This window comes from Hylobates moloch, unplaced genomic scaffold (assembly GCF_009828535.3).
Source record: "Hylobates moloch isolate HMO894 unplaced genomic scaffold, HMol_V3 SCAFFOLD_1, whole genome shotgun sequence".
Taxonomy (NCBI): domain Eukaryota; kingdom Metazoa; phylum Chordata; class Mammalia; order Primates; family Hylobatidae; genus Hylobates; species Hylobates moloch.
In genome coordinates this window covers 129,259,123-129,282,141 of record NW_026652276.1, presented here as the reverse complement: position 1 = coordinate 129,282,141, position 23,019 = coordinate 129,259,123, and the positions used below count along the sequence as shown (strand labels likewise).

At 43.5% G+C, this 23,019-nt stretch overlaps 1 protein-coding gene across 4 annotated transcripts in view; it reads left to right on the top strand.

Moving 5' to 3' along the window:
• The first annotated feature begins 8,421 nt into the window (after positions 1-8,421).
• Positions 8,422-23,019, top strand: part of CDK13 (cyclin dependent kinase 13) — a 146,936-nt gene continuing 132,338 nt past the window's right edge. For all 4 annotated transcript variants that reach the window (XM_032758272.2, XM_032758270.2, XM_032758271.2 and 1 more), the window contains exon 1: positions 8,422-9,635. In XM_032758272.2, coding sequence (XP_032614163.1) covers positions 8,425-9,635 — 1,211 coding nt within the window. In that variant the 5' untranslated portion in view covers positions 8,422-8,424. The remainder of the gene's footprint in view (positions 9,636-23,019) is intronic.

Here is a 23,019-nt window from a genome sequence, read left to right as displayed (position 1 = left end):
TGACCTCCCAAAGTGCTGAGATTACAGGTGTGAGCCACTGTGCCTGACCTAAGATTTTTAATGTTTAAATCCCTTGAATTCCACTGGTAATTTTTAGCTATGCCCAGGACAATAAGAAGAAGGCCAGGAACAAAGAGAGGGAAAAGGAAAGATGAAAAGCATCTGTGTGGTTACTGAGGACACCACAAAGGATAAGAGCTGTAGATCAAGACTTTGACTACACTGTATTAGTCCGTTTTCATGCTGCTGATAAAGGCATGCCTGAGACTGCGAAGAAAAAGAGGTTTAATTGGACTTACAGTTCCACATGGCTGGGGAGGCCTCAGAATCATGGCAGGAGGCAAAAGACACCTCTTACATGGCGGTGGCAAGAGAAAATGAAGAAGAGGAAAAACAGAAATCCGTAATATACCCATTAGATCTTGTGAAACTTATTCACTACCAAGAGAATAGCATGGGAAAGACTGCCCCCCATGATTCAATTATTTCCCCCTGGGTACCTCCCATAATACGTGAGAATTCTGGGAGATAGAATTCAAGTTGAGATTTGAATGGGGACACAGCAAAACCATATCAGACACTTTAAAAAAATAGTTTTATTTGTGTTTAGAATATGTTTTGAGGTTAAAATTTGTTTCACATTATTGTTTATGTGGCTATAGGCAACTCAGTCTCTTTGATCTTTACTCTTCTCATCTGTTAAATGATAATAATATCATCTATTTTGTACTTCAGGTGATGATTATGAGAGAGAAACTAAGACTTCTTTCACTTAGCATAATGTCTTCAAGGTTCATCCATGTTGTAGCATGTATTAGAAATTCATTCCTTTTTATTGCTGAATAATATTCCATTGTATGGATATGCCACATTTTGCTTATCTGTTCATCAGCTGATGAAAGTTTGGGTTGTTTCCATTTTTTTTACCTATCATGACATGTTGTGTGAACATACGTTTTCATATGTTTTGAGTGATATGCCTAGGAGTGAGATTGCTGGGTCATATGGTAATTATACGTTTAGCATTTAGAGGAACTGCCAAATTATTTTCCAAAGGGACTACATCCAGCCCAGCATGGTGGCTCACAGCTGTAATCCCAGCACTTTGGGAGGCCAAGGTGGATGGATCACTTGAGGTCAAGAGTCTGAGACCAGCCTGGCCAACATGGTGAAACCCTGTCCCTACCAAAAACACAAAAATTAGCTGGGTGTGGTGGAACGCCTGTAATCCTAGCTACTCAGGAGGCTGAGGTGGGAGAATCACTTGAACCTGGGAAGCAGAGGTTGCAGTGAGTCAAGACTGCCCCACTGCACTCTAGTCTGGGTGATAGAACGAGACTGTCTCAAAATAAATAAATGAATAAAACAAAACAAAAAGCACGAAAGACATTTTGGGAGAAGATTTTCTCATAATATTTAATCAACAAAAGTTGAATATTAAGCAATAATAAATAAACATTTAAATTTTTAAAAAGTGGCTGCCCCATTTTTACACTTCCACCAGGAATGTATGAAAGTTCCAATTTCTCCACATCCTCAACAAAACTTGTCTATTGATTGTAGTCATACTGGTGTTTTTTATTTTGTTTTGTTTATTTATCTATATTTGAGACAGGGTCTCGCTCTGTCAGCCAGGCTGGAGTACAGTGGCACGATCTTGGCTCACTGCAACCTCTGCCTTCCTGGTTCAAGCGATTCTCATGCCTCAGCCTCTCAAGTAGCTGGGACTACAGGTGTGCACCACCACACCCAACTAATTTTTATATTTTTCTAGAGCTGAGGTTTTACCATGTTGCCCAGGCTGGTTCTGGTGTTTGAAATGGTATCTCCTGTAGTTTTGATTCAAATTTCCCTAGTGGATAATGAAACTGAGCATCTTTTCATGTGCTTTTTGGTCACTTGTATAGCTTCTTTGGAAAAATGTCTGTTTAGGTCCTTTAAACTTTTTTTTTTTGGAGACAGAGTCTCGCTCTGTCACCCAGGCTGGAGTGCAGTGGTGCCATCTCTGCTCACTGCAACCTCCGCCTCCCGAGTTCCAGTGATTCTGGTTCCTCAGCCTCCCGAGTAGCTGGGATTACAGGTGTGTGCCACCACACCTGGCTAATTTTTGTATTAGTAGTAGAGATGGAGTTTCACCAGGCTGGTCTTGAACTTCTGACCTCAGTTGATCACCCGTTTCTGCCTCCCAAAGTGCTGGGATTATAGGCATGAGCCATTGTGCCCGGCCAAACTTTTTTTGCTTTTTCTGATAACACTTAAGATCTATCCTCTTGGCAAATGTGAAGTATAGGATCGGTTTTTCTTTGTTGCTGCTTTTGAGACAGTGTCTCACTCTGTCATCCAGGCTGGAGTACAGTGGTGGGATCTTGGCTCACTGCAACCTCTGCCTCCCGGATTCAAGTGATTCTCCTGCCTCAGTCTCCAGAGTAGCTGGGATTACAGGTGTGCGCCACCACACCGGGCTAAATTTTGTATTTTTAGCAGAGATGGGGTTTGGCCATGTTATCCAATTTGGTCTCCAACTCCTGGGCTCAAGCAATCTGCCTGTCTTGAATTTTAATTTGGATGAAATCCAGTTTGTCTATTTTTCCTTTTGTCACGTGCTTTTGGCTCACTTCTATTTTTTTTTAATGTGGTATGAGGTTGGCATCCAGCTTTTTTCTTTTGCATGGGGATATCCAGTTGTCCTGGTATCATTTGTTGAAGAAAAGTCTATTCTTCCCCATTGTATTGTCTTGGCACCTTGTTGAAAATCAACAGACCATAAATGTGAGTGAATCTATTCTTAAATGTTGATTTTTATCCTTTTTTTGTAATGTTCTGTAAACAAAATAAGATACACATTGCCAGTTAAAAAGTTCTAGTAGAAATGGGCCGGGCGCAAGTGGGTCACGCCTGTAATCCTGGCACTTTGGGAGGCCGAGGCGGGTAGATCACCTGAGGTCAGGAGTTTGAGACCAGCCTGGTCAACATGGTGAAACCCCTTCTCTACTAAAAATACCAAAACTAGTCAGGCGTACTGGCAGGCAGCTGTAATCCCAGCTACTCGGGGGGGCTGAGGCAGGAGAATCACTTGAAGCTGGGAGGCAGAGGTTGCAGTGAGCCGAGATCATGCCATCGCACTCCAGCCTGGGGGACAAGAGCAAGACTTTGTCTCAAAAAAAAAAAAAAAAAGTTCTGGTAGAAAAGATTTCCTGTGGCCTATATCATCATCAGCATTATATTTTAAGATGCTAATGATTCTACTTATGAGAAATTTTAACAAAACACAGATGAATTGTTCATGTTTGTTTCTCTCAAATCTGTTGATGTAATTAGTAACTTGAAATACTCTTGTTGTCTAGTTGAACTTCCAAATATTCATGAATATTTATCTCCTAAGAGGACCTACACATTCTTGTAAAATTAAAGAATAAAAAATATTTGGCCAGGTGCGGTGGCTCACACCTATAATCCCAGCACTTTGGGAGGCCGAGGCAGGTGGATCACTTGAGGTCAGGAATTCAAGACCAGCCTGACCAACAGGGTGAAACCCCGTTTCCACTACAAAAATTAGCCAGGCGTGATGGCGCACATCAGTAATCCCAGCTACTTGGGAGGCTGAGGCAAGAGAATTGCTTGAACCTGGCAGGTGGAGGTTGCAGTGAGCTGAGATCACACCACTGTACTCCAGCTTGGGCAACAGAGACACTCCATCTGAAAAAAAAAATGTAGTTTGGGACCAGGACATGAATCTTAAGTTTTTGGAAAAACCAACTCCCCAAAAATCACGAAAATTATTTTAGGACAACATGGAAAATAAGTTTAATGCTAGTACCATCCCTGATCTATTGGTAATGGATGACTGCATCACCGTGTCTGAGGGATTCTGAGGCTACATTTAGGGTGAGCAGGAAGGCGTGCTGCCATTAATTAATGATATCTACCATGGAAGTGGAATGAGGACATGGGGTCACATGGTAATATTTAGGAACTTAATTTGGCTGTAATATAATTGAAAATAGCAGTGGCTTAAACAAGTTGTTCTTTTTTAGTCTAGCGTTGGTTTGAAGGATCCATAATGTCCCCAAGGAGTCACGTCTATCTTCCTTTCACTTCACCATCCTTAGCCTGTGCTTATTCCTTTGTTGCCACGGGACAGCTGCTCAAACTCCAGTATTGCATTTGAGTTCCAGATGTAGAGAAAAGTAAGAAGTAAGAGTGAGGGGCACAAGGTACAGGTCAGCTAAACTGACCTTCCTTTTTTTTTTTTTTTTTTTTTTTTTGAGACGGAGTTTCGCTCTCGTTGCCCAGGGTGGAGTGCAATGGTGCACTCTCGGCTCACCGCAACCTCTGCAACCTCTGCCTCCTGGGTTCAAGCGATTCTCCTGCCTCAACCTCCCGAGTAGCTGGGATTACAGGCATGTGCCACCACACCGGGCTAATTTTGCATTTTTATTAGAGACGGGGTTTCTCCATGTTGGTCATGGCTGGTCTTGAACTCCCGACCTCAGGTGATCTGCCCGCCTCGACCTCCCAAAGTGCTGGAATTATAGGCGTGAGCCAACGCGCCCGGCCCTGACCTTCCATTCTTTAAGAATCATTTCCAGAAGCTTCGCCCAACAACTTCCACTTCACTTCATTGGCAGGAGCCAATGATCACGTCTTATCTGCAAGGAATACTGGGAGATGTAGTTTTTAGCTAGGCACACTTACCCCCATCAAGCCCAGAATACTGTTACTTAGGTAATCAAGGGAAAATCCATGTAGGAAGACAGGTAGAAGTTTACCCCACCATTACTGTTTTATAAACACGCATCCCTCAGCTTTACTGAACCAGCAAGAATTCCCACTCCCCAACACATAGAAACAATATTGCACTTCTGAAAAAAAGTGCCAACACTGTGGGCCTCTGAACTGCATAAAAGATGAGTCTGGGGCCTGGCGCAGTGGCTCACGCCTGTCATCCCAGCACTTTGGGAGGCCGAGGCGGGCGGATCACCTGAGGTCAGGAGTTTGAGACCAGCCTGCCCAACATGACGAAACCCCGTTTCTACTAAAAATACAAAAAAAATTAGCTCGGCATGCTGGCGGGCGACTGTAATCCCAGCTACTCTGGAGGCTGAGGCAGGAGAATCGCTTGAACCTCGGGGGCGGAGGTTGCAGTGAGCCAAGATTGCACCGCTGCACTCCGGCCTAGGCGACAAGAGCAAAACTCTGTCTCAAAAAACAAAAACAAAAACAAAACAAAACACGAACTCCCCACCCCCCCCCACACACAAGCAGTAATAAACAAAAATATAGTCTCAAATGAGAATTTCAAATCTCTTTAGTATTCAGGCAAGCAGACAGGCTTATAGACACAGACGGCTTCTAATTCAAAGATCCTTCCCATTTTTTTGAGTTTGAATCCTATTAGTTATTAGTGTTTCCAACCACGTGGGCAGGTATCTTTGGAGAGCTCAAAATGTTCATTCAACCTCCCCCACCAAAGGTAAAATCTTTGAGGAAACATGTGGGTGGTAGAACCACAGTAAAAATATTTTAGTACATGTTTTTTGTTTGCAGCCTGGATTGGGAACTGTCCATTTACCTTTTTTTTTTTCCCTTCTTCTCCATTTAATACACTTACACATGGGAATTATCCATTTACTATGGATCAAGTTTTCTTTGAAAACTTGATAGAAGATGACATTCATAAGTGGAACTGGTTGTACATGAGGGGAGCTGCAAGCTAAACCTCTTATTTGCTCTCTTTGTTCTGTTATTCCAGTCTATTTAACGTAGGATGATGGAACAAGTTGATCCTACATGTTTCTGAAAAAGCCACTTGCTAAACAGTCTTTGGTAGGAGGCTGGCTACAGGATCTTCACCCAACAACACTGTCAACGAGAAATTTGTTTCAGGAACCCTGCCCCCTATTTTTCTATTCCGTTTCCCAATGCCCATCCCATGGTGTTACCCACCCAAGGCCTGCCCTCCTGGGAAATGCTCTGACTTTAAGACTACCTATTCCTTTGCCTCCTCCTTTATCTTTCAGCAAACCAACATCCTTTGTACTTGGTCAGTGAAGTCTGATCTTAGCTTAAATCAGGCCAATCTGTGATACTGTGATGTCAAACTGATTAAAATAATTTACACTAAAGTATTAATGATGGATGGATACCAAGTGTTTAAGAACTAAACCAACTGATTATCTGAACAAATAAATTTTCAAAGGGGTTACTACATGTAGTCATTGAACAGACGGCTTAGCTTTTTCCTTTATTAGAGGCAGGGCCTCGCCCTGCCAATTGGCCAGGCTGGGGTGCTGTGGCACGGTCATGGCTCACTCCAGCCTCGAACTCTTGCGCTCGAGATCCTCCTGCCTCAGCCTCCCGAGTAGCTGGGACTACAGGTGTGTGCCACCGCGCAGGGTTAGCTTGCGTTTCCAACCATTGTAAAAGCCAATAAGCCATTTACATTTTAATCTAATTATCCCGAGTGCTCAGTCTGTAACTGAAGGGCAATTCTAAGGCAAGAAATGTGATGTGAGGTCACTATATGGCTATGTTTGGCAACCCCAAAGGTTTAGATATGAAGGTGAAAGTGGGTGAAGTACTAAGAGGGCAGTCCTCATTCGCACAAGATGTTTTGATTTCAAGGCTCCTGAGAATTTGGAATTTTCAGTAGTTCCTTTTAACATTCCACTTATTCCCTGTATTGATTTAAAGCTTAAAAAATTTTTATTTAAAAGTAAATAGTGTTACCGAAGCTTGAGCTGTGATTCCCAAGTGTGTTTTTTTAGGATAAGAAGGGGCCTCGCGGAAGTTGCGGTAAGCCGAGACCGCACCATTGCACTCCAGCCTGGGCAACGAGAGCGAAACTCGGTCTCAAAAAAAAAAAAAAAAAAAAGATGGGGCCTCGAACTTTGGCGTACGTGAAACAAGTTAAACCAACGCCATCTCCACCCTGTTTTGCGGGGTTTCTTCTCTCCTTTCGCAGCTGTTCCACTCCCAGGGCTTGACTGAAGGTACACGACGGGGTGACTGCCTACTCCAGAAGGCCACCAACAGCATTATTTCTCTCGCAGTCTCCAGAGACACTTGTTCTCACTGTGACCTTTCGCTCAACAGGCAGGCAGTGCGGCGTCTGCAGACGGCCGGAACCGGCACTGAGCGCTGGACGCAAGCAACAGGCACGACGGACGCGCCACCACGGGGAGAGTCTCGAGCAACACCAGTGGGCGGCGCACGAATCCTCTCCTTTCTTTAACCCTTCTTCACACCGAGTCCCACCCTCGCCGGAAGCCGAGCGGTTTCTACATCATGCCACTTCCGGTGCGGCCCGCCGGCACCTGGCGGGAGCGAGCACGCCCGTGCGCGGCAACTTTGTTCCCGCCTCTCTTGCCCTGGCGACCTCTCATCTTCGGCTTTCTCTGAGCGTGAATTGCGGGCGCGTTCCCGGTCGTACGTCAGGGCTGAGGGGAAAAGCCGAAAGAGCGAGGCGAGAAGGAGGGGTTGTGGAGGTTAGGGTCCAACCAGCAAGTCCCGTTGCTCTCCCTCCTCCTGACGAGGAGCGGAGAGGGAAGGGGAGGAGCGAGCTGGGGCCGGCCGCGCACACCAGGAGCCTCCTCGTGGAGGGGGGGAGCGGAGGAAAAGGGTAGCTCCGCCACCTCTGCTCGCGGCGGCGGCGGCGGCGAAAGAAGAAGAAAGTCAGGGCCCGTACCTACCGCCACAGACTCAGAAACGCCCCCGCCCTTATCTCCCCGGAAATAGCCCCCCGCCCAGCCCCGCACTGTCGCTGCCCCAACCAAGAGCCGCAGCCCGGTCGCCCCCGCCTCGCCCCGCCCCGCTGCCCAGCCCCGCGGGCCGCAGAGTGCGCGAGGCCCTAGGCCGGGAGTTGTTGTCAGGCCCAGGCCACTTCCGAGGCGCCTGCGGTGTGTCGCCGCCACCACAGGAGGACGACGTCGACGCCGAGGAGGAGGCGGCGGAGGCGTGTTGTTGTCTCGCCCATCCCTTCCCCTGAACTCGCACCCAACGTCAGGGCGCGATGGAGTGAAGCGGCGACGAAGGTGGTACTTCCGCGTTGCGCTGCCCGAGCCGAGAGCGCGGCCAAGGCCGCTCCCTCACCCCCGGGGGCACTTGGAGGACTCGGGACTCCCCCGCAGGTCAGCGCCCGGCGCATCTGGTGTTTTGGCTGCCGAGGATAGGACGACGAGCGCGATCGGGAGCTCCGCTGCCTGGATTCCTGCTTCCCTGAGGCCCGGAGGCTGCTGCGTACCCCACTGTCACCTGGAACCCAGGGACCCGAGTCCCAACCCGGATTATCGTGGCGCGTTTCCCGGCCGGCCCTGGTACTCGGTGTCCCTCCGCCGCCGCTCCCGTTTCCGGCGGGGGAGATGGCCAGGATCTGACCCGGGAGGAGGCCGCACCCGCGCCGCGCTCTGCGGCTGGCTCTAGGCGATGCCGAGCAGCTCGGACACGGCGCTGGGGGGAGGCGGGGGCCTGAGCTGGGCAGAGAAGAAGTTGGAGGAACGCCGCAAGCGGAGGCGATTCCTGTCCCCTCAGCAGCCGCCGCTGCTGTTGCCGCTCCTGCAGCCGCAGCTCCTGCAACCGCCGCCGCCCCCGCCGCCTCTGCTCTTCCTGGCTGCTCCCGGCACGGCCGCCGCCGCAGCCGCCGCCGCCGCGGCCTCCTCCTCTTGCTTCAGCCCGGGCCCCCCTCTGGAGGTCAAGCGGCTGGCGAGAGGCAAGAGGCGCGCAGGAGGGCGGCAGAAGCGGCGCCGCGGGCCCCGCGCCGGGCAGGAGGCGGAGAAGCGTCGGGTCTTCTCGCTGCCCCAGCCGCAGCAGGACGGCGGTGGCGGTGCTAGTAGCGGCGGGGGTGTGACCCCGCTGGTGGAATACGAGGATGTGAGCTCCCAGTCCGAGCAGGGGCTGCTGCTGGGGGGGGCCAGCGCGGCAACGGCGGCGACGGCTGCCGGGGGAACGGGGGGCAGCGGCGGGAGTCCGGCCTCCTCCTCCGGCACCCAGCGGCGCGGGGAGGGGTCGGAGCGCAGGCCCCGCCGGGACCGCCGCAGCAGCAGTGGCCGCAGCAAGGAGCGCCACCGCGAGCACCGGCGGCGGGATGGGCAGCGCGGTGGCAGCGAGGCCTCCAAGTCCCGCAGCCGCCACAGCCACAGCGGCGAGGAGCGGGCCGAGGTCGCGAAGAGCGGCAGCAGCAGCAGCAGCGGCGGCCGCCGGAAAAGCGCCTCGGCCACGTCCAGCAGCAGTAGCAGCCGCAAGGACCGGGACTCGAAGGCCCACCGCAGCCGGACTAAGTCGTCCAAGGAGCCGCCTTCGGCCTACAAGGAACCGCCCAAGGCCTACCGGGAGGACAAGACTGAACCCAAGGCCTACAGGCGGCGGCGGTCCCTCAGCCCGCTGGGAGGCCGGGACGACAGCCCGGTGTCCCACAGGGCCTCTCAGAGCCTGAGGAGCCGCAAGTCCCCCAGCCCGGCAGGAGGTGGCAGCAGCCCCTATTCTCGGCGGCTGCCGCGCTCCCCGAGCCCCTACAGCCGCCGCCGCTCCCCCAGCTACAGCCGCCACAGCTCCTACGAGCGGGGCGGCGACGTGTCCCCTAGTCCCTACAGCAGCAGCAGCTGGCGCCGCTCTCGCAGTCCCTACAGCCCTGTGCTAAGGTGAGTCCCGCCGTTCTGCCCGTGTGTGCTTTGGCTACGCTGGCCAGATCCCCAGGAGGCAGGGAAAGTGGTGCCTGGGTCCTCAGAACGACTCAGGTCCACCACCGAGACGAGACAACACCGCCTGAGCCTCCCAGGAAGGATAGGCATTTTCGCGCGCGTGACACTTTTTTAGGGGGTCGAAGGGACAAAGCAACTGGGCGAACGGAACTTTTCTCCTAGCTGTGGCAGGGAAGATTTCTAAGGAAGAATTCAAAGTTTCAGACTTGTTGCATTAATGTGTTAACAGGTTTCTCTCAATTGCTCTTTGCTTTTCTGGTACAATTTGGGTAAACCTAGAGGTGGTTTAAGTCGTCTCAATTTTGAAAGTTCTGTGAAGAGGTTTCATTGTTGGGAATTTAGGAATGGACTGCGACTTAGGGTCTAGTATTGTACAGGGGAATAAGAATCAGGTACTGATGTCAGAGTTAGATGTGGATTGCAGATGTTTCTTATGATTATTACAGAAATGGGAGAAGTAGCCTTTCTGTAAAGTTTATTCTTTTAGTAGGTTAAAAAAGCTTAGGTGGAAGCCGGTAGTTCTGAATACTGAAGATAAAGAAGGTATCTATTTAGTGATATTCTTGTGTGGGATAGTTTTTACCTGATCTTTCAAAGTCATAATTATAGAAAGTAGAAAAAATGACAAGATTGTGGTTTCTTTGTTGGTTTGTGATGACACCCAGTTGCTAATAACATTATAAATCTGGGTGGTGTAACCTAGTGTAACCAAGTGAATGGCTGAGTACATTCTTATTATAAGCCTGTAACTGCTCACTTTGCAAGCCAAGTCGACTTTTTTTCTTAGATATATGCCCGAGGGATAAAAACACAATATAACTAGACCTTTAAATATCGGGATCTTTGTCCAGAAATCTTTCAAAGGTGTAATTTAATTTAATGAAATTGGAGTAAAACTTTTATGTAGCTTTCTTGCCTTTTTTGTTATATAATATTCTTTTTAAAAAGTGTGCCTTAAAATATACTTATCCACTAAGCAAAGTGCATTAAAAACAATTTTCGAGTATTTTATGGGTTCTTATATTCCTTGAGATGTTTGGACATTCCAGGCCTTATAGTGTAGAGTATTGCAAAATGACATTTGTATCAGTTTTTCCTATTGGGTTTCAGTAATGGCAAGTAGATGTACAGTACCTCTAAGTATGGGTTATGTGGAATCTCAACATAATACGAATATGCATCTGCAAAATTAGCAGACCTTTTTGAAGTATTACCATAATAAATGTAAAGGTGTGATGTTTTTAGAGATCTGAGCGTGTTTGTCTTTAAGCCAAGAGTTGTATAAATTGCTTCACTCTTAAAGAGTGTTGAAGCATACTTAAAATGTTAGTTGATACCTTAGTGAAGAATTGAAAAACTCATTCATCAAAATTAGCCTTTGTATCTTGTAAGACTTTGTATTTTCCTTTTAACTATAATGCTTTGCCAAAGGGTTTGCAGTTTTTGCCATTGAATTTGTTTTGCAAACTGGTTGGTTTAAGTTTCAGCACTTGAACAATTTAAAGTGCTTGATGCAATTTTAAGAATGGATTTTGTACTTACCAGGCTTTTTAGTTGCTGGATACTTCAGCGAGGTCCTTTATTGTATAATAGTGGTATGTATTTTATATATATATATGAAACATATAATCGTGGTATGTATGACTAGGACTATTCATATTTAGCAAGTATTTTTTGACCCTGTATTGTATGCCATATACTGTTTTAGGTACTGGGATGTATCAGGAAAGAAAAAGTTACTTGTCCTCATGGAGCTTGCATTCTGGAGGACCGTTCAACACAGAGTCTTTTCGTGGTGTTTACATTGACCACCAGTATTTCTAAAGGGTTGAATTTGGAAGGAACTTTAGGGTATCTTGGCTAACATTTCTGACAGATGGCCATTTGGTATGTGCCTGAAATACATCTAGAGGTGGGAAACACATTAGTTTGAGGCAACCTGTTCCACTAGATTTGGGACTTGAGTTTTTTAGCAAGATCCTTGAAGACTCAGTTTCCTAAACTGTAACAGGGAAACACTTGTTTTTCTAGATTATTTCAAGGATTAAGTGAAAATTTATCTTTTTAAAGCATGCAGCCTTACAGAAATATTTAAGGTGGTTGAATTATTCAATATCCCAAATTGTTAGAATTCTTCATATTGTAACCAAAATCCACCTTCATGCCAATTCGAACCATTGCTCCAAGTTTAACCCTTTGGAATGGTACAGAGCACACGTGTATGCTAACCCTTTAAAATATGAAGATAGCTGTCATGATTTGAGTCTTCTAGGCTAAAAAACTCATACGGTTTTCAGATTTTTCACGTTATATCTAGTTTGTCAAATGTCCAGCTTAAAACATGGGACCCAGAATTAATAGCTAAAATAGCTGATTGGAAAAATCTTAAGATTTTAAAATATAATAAGTGTATTGTTACTTTTTAGAAACAGTTAATTGAACTCACTTGTACAAATTAATGGAAAAAGTTTTATTTATTTTCAGAATTTATTACTTGTGGTAAGTGGCCCATGTTCTTTAATGAATGGACTGCTGTGAGTTCCATGAAGGCAACTGGCCTGTCTTGTCCACCATTGTATTTCCAGTGCTCAGCACTGTATCCGGCACAAGTACACTCTTAATAAATGTTGAATAGGTAAATGAAGGGATGCTGGAGTTTACTGAACATAAAAAATATTAATGTAGGCCTGTATTACAAACTTCATTCAAAATATTTAATACAGACCATGTGTAATGCTGTAAGAAACAGTGTAATCTTTCCCCAGCCTATGCAGAACTTACATATTAATGACTTGTCATTGTAGATATTTTTAAGGAAATGCATACACATTCAAAATAGTATTGCAATCGTGGTATGAAGATGAAAAACAATTTTAAATAAGCTGAAAATAGAGATAGGGTTTCACCATGTTGCCCAGGCTGGTGTCAAACTCCCGAGCTCAAATGATCCACCTGCATCAGCCTCCCAAAGTCCAGGGATTACAGGTGTGAGCCACAGCACCCAGCCGGAAGCTTTTTTTGATGTCAGATAAATAAATCCTTTTCATTTTAGTGACTTCTATTTCACAACTTGTTCTTTGTCTTCATTTGAATCTTCAGTCCTCAGCTCATGCATTTCTTTTCATCAGTTCCCTCTTACCTTTACTTTTTCCCCGTATAATCTGTTTGCCATATTTTCTTTACTGTTTGACTGTTGGGGTGTGGAAGCTCACGTAATCTTGCTGTTTGGCCCTATAATAAATGTGAGGGTGTACTGAAAAGAGGGGAGGGTACTGTTTGTAGTGTTCTACTGTGTGCCAGGCATTGATAAATATTTAACATATATTGACCACCAAAATCCATGTGATAGTTGGAAGCATTCCCATTGATGGATTGGGAAACGGGGGCTCCAAAAAGTTAAGTGATTTGTTCCAGGGTCAGCTTGGATTCAAACCTTAGGCTGATTTGAAAGTACATGCTCTTAATATTAAAGAGCATGGATTTTGGTTACAATATGAAGGTGGATTTTGGTTACAATATGAAGAATTCTAACAGCAGTCTAGTCATTAAAGAACATGGGCCACTTACCACTTAAAGCATATGCTTTATTGAACTTCAGTTGGCATTCAGGGGCGCTGGCCAACTCACATAATGACCTGTTTTGGTGAAAAATCAGCTTCTGCTTGGGTCTTTATGTGATAATTTCTGTTCCTTGGCCATTTTTTCAGCATTTTGAAGATTTTGAAAGACGAATCTTCTAAAGATTCTTTCAGCTTATTGGTGTTTATTTGTAGTTTTTATGAACAATTGGGTTTAAATCTTGTGGATGTTTTTTCTACTTTTTCTTTACAAAGATTGGCTAAAAACATTTCTTGAAGACATTAATTACTCTTAGTTATTGGTGATAGTTTTCCAGAATTATTTTGATCTGAAGTTACTGATGTCAGATTAAAATCCGTGCAAGAAATTATTATGTATGTTTTGTTCTTTCTCTAAACCTATGGAAGTTCCATTCCACCAGGAAGCACAGAAGCATTCATTATGGAATAATAACAAGAACCTAAGAATCTGAAAAAGATGGGCGGACTCTAAATATAAATAAGTAAAATTATTATTATATGTGGTACCTCTGTTATGGATTATTTAGTGTTTTGTCCTGAAAACTATAGTTCAAAAGTATATGAAATGAAGATACTCCGTAATGAAAAAAAAAAACTCAAAAAATATGCCACTGATTTAATATATACTTAATGGAAATAAGTCATGAAAATCCATAGGTGAATGGAATTCTTAAAATGCTTTTAAAAAGTGTCGAAAAATAGGATACTAGAACAAATGCAGAAACTCTCAGAAGGGAATGGAAGTTTAGGTTAACTGTTTTAAATTTCCAAAGCTATAATCATTATTTTCATTCTCAAAGTGATGGCCTTGGGTTTTGCTCCTTCTCTGACCAAACTTTACCTGACATTTACATCTACTCAGTCCTTATCACATTTCTTTTCCGCTAACGCTAATATTTATTTCTTCCTTTCCATTTCTATCACCCTTTCAGGTTAATTAGCTAGACTTCCTCTTACTGTTAACATTCTTCTCATTTCATCCATTCTTCTCAGTTTATTCTTTATCAGGAGAGTTTTCTTAATATCTTTGTTTAGCCCATGTCACTCTCATTATATTAGAATTATTATTAGAATAAACCTAAACTGTTTTTTTTAGGGATCTTGTCTATCTCAGTTGCCCAGCCTGGAGTGCAGTGATGTGATCATGGCTCACAGCAGCTTCGAACTCCTGGGCCCAGAGGATCCTCCTGCTTCGGCCTCCCGAGTAGCTGGGATTACAGGTGCATGCCACCATTGCCTGGCTAATTTTTGTATTTTTTGTAGCGATGGGTTTTACCATGTTGCTCTGACTTGTCTTGAACTCCTGGCCTCAGACAATCCTCCCACCTGGGCCTCCCAAAGTGTTGGGATTACAGGCATGAGCAACTGTGCATGGCCAAGTCTAAACTTCCTAATGCTTCATCAGTTAATGCCTTTTATGATCTGGCTCCATTCTATCACAGTTCTGTTTTCAGAGACATTTTTATTTCTATTTTTATACTTGCTGTTCTCTTAGCGTAAATGATAAGAGACACTCCAAACTCTCTTTTGCTCTTCATCTCCAGCTTTGCATTTAAAACTCAGCTTAAAAATCCCATTATCTTTTGTGTGTGTGTATGTGTGTATGTGTGTGTGCGTGTGTATGTGTGTTTTGGTAGAGATGGTGTCCTCACTATGTTGCTCAGGCTGGTCTCCTGGGGTCGAACAATCCTCTGTCCTTGCCTCCCAAAATGTTGGGATTACAGGCATGAGCCACTGCGTCCAGCCTTAAATCCCACTATCTTGAGACCTTTTTCCATTCATCTAGATAAAAGTTAATTTTTTTTCCTGTGCCCCCACAGCACTTTATCTTTGTTATAGAGCTTTAAAAAATTCTGTTTAATATCTGCTTAGTTTGCTGGCTACCTTTGTGTTTTCCCTACTAGATTATAAGCTCCTAGAGGACAAATTACAGAGCTTATTTATTGGTGGTTTAATTTAAATACATTTTTTCTCTACAGATTAGTGCAAACCAGTCTGCACAGATGCCAGTTATATCTGTAAACTTGCTTGGTATTTTAGTTTACATATACTCTCATACTCTAGGATAGGGCAGGTAATTGTTTCGATTTATAAGGAGGGAATTTAAGAACCTCCTTCTAGCTTCTACTTTATTAGAATGAGTAGAGGATGCTGGGAGTCACTTTAGTGTGAATGGAATAAATTCAGACCTAGTGTTTATATTTGCCCTCTGTTGTGCTGATCAAGACAAATTCTTGGTGAGTTTGAATTAATCTTTAAAGTGAAAATTTTCTGAGCAGACATGTCAAACTTATTGCCCGACTCTGAAAAATTGTAGCTATTTTTGAAAAACCAGTTGAAAGTGAATGTTGCTTAATATTCACATATAAGATACTTATTTTTTTCCTTTATTTTGGACTTTTTTTGTGTGAATATCATTTTGTTATTGTTATTTTGGTTTTGGTTGGCTTTGTTTTCTATAAATTTATAAGCTTTGAAGTGGGTGTTGGAAGCAAAAGTACCAAGCTAAAATCAGAAGCATTACTTGTTTGCAGTGATTTTGTTCCTTGAATTCCTGCACATTTAAATTGCGGAAGAACCTAGTGTTTTTTATGTATTTGGAAAATAAAATTGATGTACGTTAGAGGATAAATATAGGTAAAACTGGAATGTAAATAAAATGGAAATGAGAAGGTTAGTGAGAGGAACCAAAAATGGTAAATGATCTACACGCCTCCTCGCTTTTCTGTTTGCATTTTCAGTTGCATGGGGGCACTTTCACTGGGATATTTTATTGGCATTCCAAACTCAATTTACCTAACATCAAATTACTTCAGCTTTCTTAGAGTCATTTTTTTTCTGATACTGCTCTTTAGTATTTTTCACCTGTTTGCAAACATAATAGAGGTTAATGGTAGAAATTTTCAGTTAGTATAGAAAAGTATAAGAGATTAAAAGGCCCCTTAGGTCCAGCTACCTGATGAGATGATCACTCATGACATTTTGATAAATATTCTTCTAGACTTTTAAATGCATATATGCACAGGGATGTATGATTTTTACATAAGTGGGAACGTGTAACAATGCTGTCTTGTAGCCTGTACTCCATAGTAGAGCATATCATTTTTATTAGTAGCTCCTGGTATTCTGTTGTATGGATATAGCATAAATTGTATGGCTGAATCCACTGAAAAATTCTTAGTTTTTTTTTTTTTAGTTTTTGCTATGTGTGTATATCTAAAGCAAATACGTTTTTTGTGTATTTGTTCCATTATCTTCTTTAGATTGAATTTCCCGGGGGTAAAATTGTTGAGGCAAAAGTGGTATATACATTTGTAACATTGATACACTTTCAAAATGCCTTTCAGAAGGCTTTTACAAATTTACATTTCCCAACAGTGTGGAATTACCCATTTCCTCGGTCTCACCAACACTTGGAGTTGTCACATATTCCATTATTGGTTTTTTTTGTTGTTGTTTTGTATTTTTAGTAGAGATGGGGTTTTGCCATGTTGGCCAGGCTGATCTTGAACTCCTGACCTCAAATAATCTGCCCACCTTGGCCTTCCAAAGTGCTGGGATTACAGTTGTGAGCCACTATTGGTGCCTGGCACCATTATTGTTTCATTTACATTTCTTTGATATTTAATAAGGTTTAATATATTTTCATCTGTTTACTGGATATATTTTAATTTCTTTCTTTCTTTTCTTTTTTCTTTCTTTCTTTTTTTTTTTTTTTGCTCTTGTTGCCCAGGCTGGAGTGCAATGGCGCGATCTCCGCTTACCGCAACCTCTGCCTCCTGGGTTCAAGCGATTCTCCTTCCTCAGCCTCCCGAGTAGCTGGGAGTACAGGCATGCACCACCATGCCCAGCTAATTTTGTATTTTTAGTAGAGACGAGGTTTTTCCATGTTGGTCAGGCTAGACTCGAACTCCCAACCTCAGGTGATCCACCCGCCTCGGCCTCCCAGAGTGCTGGGATTACAGGCGTGAGCCACCGTGCCTGGCCTTTTTCTTTTTTTTTTTTTTAATTGAGACTGGGTCTCACTCTGTCGCCCGGGCCGGAGTGCAGTGGCACCATCTGCTCACTGCAACTGCCACCTCCCAGCTCAAGTGATCTCTCACCTCAGCCTCCCGAGTAACTGGGATCACAGATGCATGCCACCATGACAGGGTTTCACCATGTTGCCAAGGCTGGTCTCGAACTCCTGAGCTCAAGCAATCTGCCTGCCTTGGCCTTTCAAAGTGCGGGGATTACAGGTGTGAGCCACTGCTCCTGGCCAGATGTTCTAATTTCTTGATTCTTTTTTTTTTTTTAATTAACTTGCAAGAGCTGCTTGTGTGTTACGGCTACTTTTTTTTTTTTTTTTTTTTTTTGCGGCATTAGCAAGTACTTTTTGTGAGCTTGTCTTTTGTCTTTTAATCTTCTTTATGTAACGTTTTGTTTTAGGACTAGGTTTTTGATTTGTCTCTGTGTGTGTGTGTGCACACGTGTGTTTTAAGTGGTAGTAGTTTCTCCCAGGTACCTAGTGTCAAACTGTAGTAGTACTTATCTTTTCTCCCTCCATAGTTGTAATGAACTTCTTGTTCTGTAAAATTTTCTCTTTTTTTTTTCCAGTGGTCTTTTGGTCCACACATTTATGTTGGAATGCTTTGTTGTTAGTTCTGCTTGCTTTTAGATTTCTCTTCGAGCCCCTCCTGTTCTCTGCATTCAGATTTAAAGTACCACTTTCATTTGATCATTTTTTTCTATAAGATACAGAATCAAATACTTTTTTTTTTTTTTTTTTTTGAGATGGAGTCTCGCTGTGTCACTCAGGCTGGAGTGCAGTGGCATGCAGTGGCATGATCTCGGCTCACTGCAAGCTCCGCCTCCCAGGTTCACACCATTCTCCTGCCTCAGCCTCGCGAGTAGCTGGGACTGCAGGCGCCCATCACCACGCCTGGCTAATTTTTTTTGTGTTTTTAGTAGAGACGGGGTTTCGTCGTTTTAGCCAGGATGGTCTCAATCTCCTGACCTCGTGATCTGCCTGCCTCGGTCTCTCAAAGTGCTGGAATTACAGGCATGAGCCACCGTGTCTGGCCATCAGATACTTTTTAAATTTATTTCTTTATTTTTTTGAGATGGAGTCTCACTGTTGTCGCCCAGGCTGTAGTGCAGTGGCGTGATCTCGGCTCACTGCAACCTACGCCTCCTGGGTTCAAGCTGTTCTTCGGCTTTAGCCTCCTGAGTAGCTGGAATTACAGGCGCCCGCCACCATGCCTGGCTAATTTTTGTACTTTTAGTAGAGATGGGATTTTGCCATGTTGGCCAGGCTGGTCTCGAACTCCTGACCTCAGGTGATCTGCCCACCTTGGCCTGTCAAAGTGCTGGGATTACAGGCGTGAGCCACCGCACCCGGCCAATTTATTTTTTATTGACAAATAATTGTATATATTTGTGTGTGTGATGTTTTGGTGTTTACCTGTGGAGGGCTTCAATCAAGATAATTAAGAAATACGTCACATCACATATCTATTTTGGTGGTGAAAACATTTTTAAAATATATTTTTTTTAACACAGCTCCAAACAGCCATTGAAGAAAACATTTTAACTCTACTCTTTGGCTGGGCACAGTGGCTCACGCCTGTAATCGCAGCAGTTTGGGAGGCCAAGGTGGATGGATTACTTGAGGTCAGAAGTTCAAGACCAGCCTGGCCAACATGGCGAAACCCCTTCTCTACTAAAAATACAAAACATAGCCAAGCATGGTGGCGTGCGCCTGTAGACCCCAACTACTCGGGAGGCTGAGGCAGTGGAATTGCTCGAACCTGGGAGGCAGAGGTTGCAGTAAGCCAAGATCTTGCCACGACACTCCAGCCTGGGCACAAAGCAAGACTCCGTCTCAAACAAAAAAACTACTCTTTTGTCAATATCGGAATATGCAGTGCATTATTGTAGTCACCATTCTGCCCAATAGATGACTAAAATTTATTCCTTCTGTCTACCTGAAACTTTGTGTCTTTTGATCAACATCTCCCTTTCCCTATACACTCCTCTCCCCTAGACCCTGGTAACCACCATTCTACTCCCTGAGTCTATGAGTTCGAATTTTCTAGATTCCATGTATAAGTGAGATCATTCAGTATTTATCTTCCTGTCACAAATGACATAATTTACTTCTTTTTTCTCTCTCTCTCTTTTTTTTTTTTTTATTATACTTTAAGTTTTAGGGTACATGTGCACAACGTGCAGGTTACATATGTATACATGTGCCATGTTGGTGTGCTGCACCCGTTAACTCGTCATTTAACGTAAGGTATATCTCCTAATGCTATCTCTCTCCCCTCCCCTCACCCCACAACAGGCCCCGGTATGTGATGTTCCCCTTCCTGTGTCCATGTGTTCTCATTGTTCAATTTCCACCTATGAGTGAGAACATGTGGTGTTTGGTTTTTTGTCCTTGCAATAGTTTGCTGAGAATGATGGTATCCAGCTTCATCCGTGTCCCTACAAAGGACATGAACTCATCATTTTTTATGGCTGCATAGTATTCCATGGTGTGTATGTGCCACATTTTCTTAATCCAGTCTATCATTGTTGGACATTTGGGTTGGTTCCAAGGCTTTGGTATTGTGAATAGTGCCGCAGTAAACATACGTGTGCATGTGTCTTTATAGCAGCATGATTTATAATCCTTTGGGTATATACCCAGTAATGGGATGGCTGGGTCAAATGGTATTTCTAGTTCTAGATCCCTGAGGAATCGCCACGCTGACTTCCACAATGGTTGAACTAGTTTACAGTACCACCAACAGTGTGAAAGTGTTCCTATTTCTGCACATCCTCTCCAGCACCTGTTGTTTCCTGACTCTTTAATAATCGCCATTCTAACTGGTGTGAGATGGTATCTCATTGTGGTTTTGATTTGCATTTCTCTGATGGCCAGTGATGATGAGCATTTTTTCATGTGTCCGTTGGCTGCATAAATGTCTTCTTTTGAGAAGTGTCTGTTCATATCCTTCGCCCACTTTTTGATGGGGTTGTTTGTTTTTTTCTTGTAAATTTGTTTAAGTTCATTGTAGATTCTGGATATTAGCCCTTTGTCACTTGAGTAGATTGCAAAAATTTTCTCCTATTCAGTAGGTTGCCTGTTCACTCTGATGGTAGTTTCTTTTGCTGTGCAGAAGCTCTTTAGTTTAATTAGATCCCATTTGTCAATTTTGACTTTTGTTGCCATTGCTTTTGGTGTTTTAGACATGAAGTCCTTGCCCATGCCTGTGTCCTGAATGGTATTGCCTAGGTTTTCTTCTAGGCTTTTAGGTCTAACATTTAAGTCTTTAATCCATCTTGAATTAATTTTTGTACAAGGTGTAAGGAAGGGATCCAGTTTCAGCTTTCTACATATGGCTAGCCAGTTTTCCCAGCACCATTTATTAAATAGGGAATCCTTTGCCCATTGCTTGTTTTTGTCAGGTTTGTCAAAGATCAGGTGGTTGTAGATATGTGGCATTATTTCTGAGGGCTCTGTTCTGTTCCATTGGTCTATTCTCTGTTTTGGTACCAGTACCATGCTGTTTTCGTTATTGTAGCCTTGTAGTATAGTTTGAAGTCAGGTAGCGTGATGCCTCCAGCTTTGTTCTTTTGGCTTAGGATTGACTTGGCAGTGCGGGCTCTTTTTTGGTTCCGTATGAAGTTTAAAGTAGTTTTTTTCCAATTCTGTGAAGAAAGTCATTGGTAGCTTGATGGGGATGGCATTGAATCTATAAATTACTTTGGGCAGTATGGCCATTTTCATGATATTGATTCTTCCTACCCATGAGCATGGAATGTTCTTCCATTTGTTTGTATCCTCTTTTATTTCATTGAGCAGTAGTTTGTAGTTCTCCTTGAAGAGGTCCTTCACATCCATTGTAAGTTGGATTCCTGGGTATTTTACTCTCTTCGAAGCAATTGTGATTTGGCTCTCTGTCTATTATTGGTGTATAAGAATGCTTGTGATTTTTGCACATTGATTTTGTATCCTGAGACTTTGCTGAAGTTGCCTATCCACTTAAGGAGATTTTGGGCTGAGACAATGGGGTTTTCTAGATATACAATCATGTCATCTGCAAACAGGGACAATTTGATTTCCTCTTTTCCTAATTGAATACCCTTTATTTCCTTCTCCTGCCTGATTGCCCTGGCCAGAACTTCCAACACTGCTGAATAGGAGTGGTGAGAGAGGGCATCCCTGTCTTGTGCCTGTTTTCAAAGGGAATGCTTCCAGTTTTTGCCCATTCAGTATGATATTGGCTCTGGGTGTATCATAGATAGCTCTTATTATTTTGAGATACATCCCATCAATACCTAATTTATTGAGAGTTTTTAGCATGAAGCGTTGTTGAATTTTGTCAAAGGCCTTTTCTGCATCTGTTGAGATAATCATGGTTTTTGTCATTGGTTCTGTTTATATGCTGGATTACATTTATTGATTTGCATATGTTGAACCAGCCTTGCATCCCAGGGATGAAGCCCACTTGATCATGGTGGATAAGCTTTTTGATGTACTGCTGGATTTGGTTTGCCAGTATTTTATTGAGGATTTTTGCATCGATGTTCATCAGGGATATTGGTCTAAAATTCTCTTTTTTTTGTTGTATCTCTGCCAGGCTTTGGTATCAAGATGATGCTGGCCTCATAAAATGTGTTAGGGAGGATTCCCTCTTTTTCTATTGATTGGAATAGTTTCAGAAGGAATGGTAACAGCTCCTCCTTGTACCTCTGATAGAATTTGGCTGTGAATCCGTCTGGTCCTGGACTTTTTTTGGTTGGTAAGCTATTAATTGTTGCCTCAATTTCAGAGCCTGTTATTGGTTTATTCACATATTCAACTTCTTCCTGGTTTAGTCTTGGGAGGGTGTATGTGTCAAGGAATTTATCCCTTTCTTCTAGATTTTCTAGTTTATTTGCGTAGAGGTGTTTATAGTATTCTCTGATGGTAGTTTGTGTTTCTGTGGGATAGGTGGTGATATCCCTTTATCATTTTTTATTGCGTCTATTTGATTCTTCTCTCTTTTCTTCTTTATTAGTCTTGCTAGCGGTCTATCAGTTTTGTTGATCTTTTCAAAAAACCAGCTCCTGGATTCGTTGATTTTTTGAAGGGATTTTTGTGTCTCTATTTCCTTCAGTTCTGCTCTGATCTTAGTTATTTCTTGCCTTCTGCTAGCTTTTGAATGTGTTTTCTCTTGCTTCTCTAGTTCTTTTAATTGTAATGCTAGGGTGTCAATTTTAGATCTTTCCTGCTTTCTTTTGTGGGCATTCAGTGCTGTAAATTTTCCTCTACACACTGCTTTGAATGTGTCCCAGAGATTCTGATATGTTGTGTCTTTGTTCTTGTTGGTTTCAAAGGACATCTTTATTTCTGCCTTCATTTCATTATGTACCTAGTAGTCATTCAGCAGCAGGGTTGTTCAGTTTCCATGTAGTTGAGTGGTTTTGAGTGAGTTTCTTAATCCTGATTTCTAGTTTGATTGCACTGTGGTCTGAGAGACAGTTTGTTATAATTTCTGTTCTTTTACATTTGCTGAGGAGTGCTTTACTTCCAAGCATGTGGTCAGTTTTGGAATAGGTGTGGTGTGGTGCTGAAAAGAATGTATATTCTGTTGATTGGGGTGGAGAGTTCTGTAGATGTCTATTAGGTTAGCTTGGTGCAGAGCTGAGTTCAATTTCTGGATATCCTTGTTAACTTTCTGTCTCGTTGATCTGTCTAATGTTGTCAGTGGGGT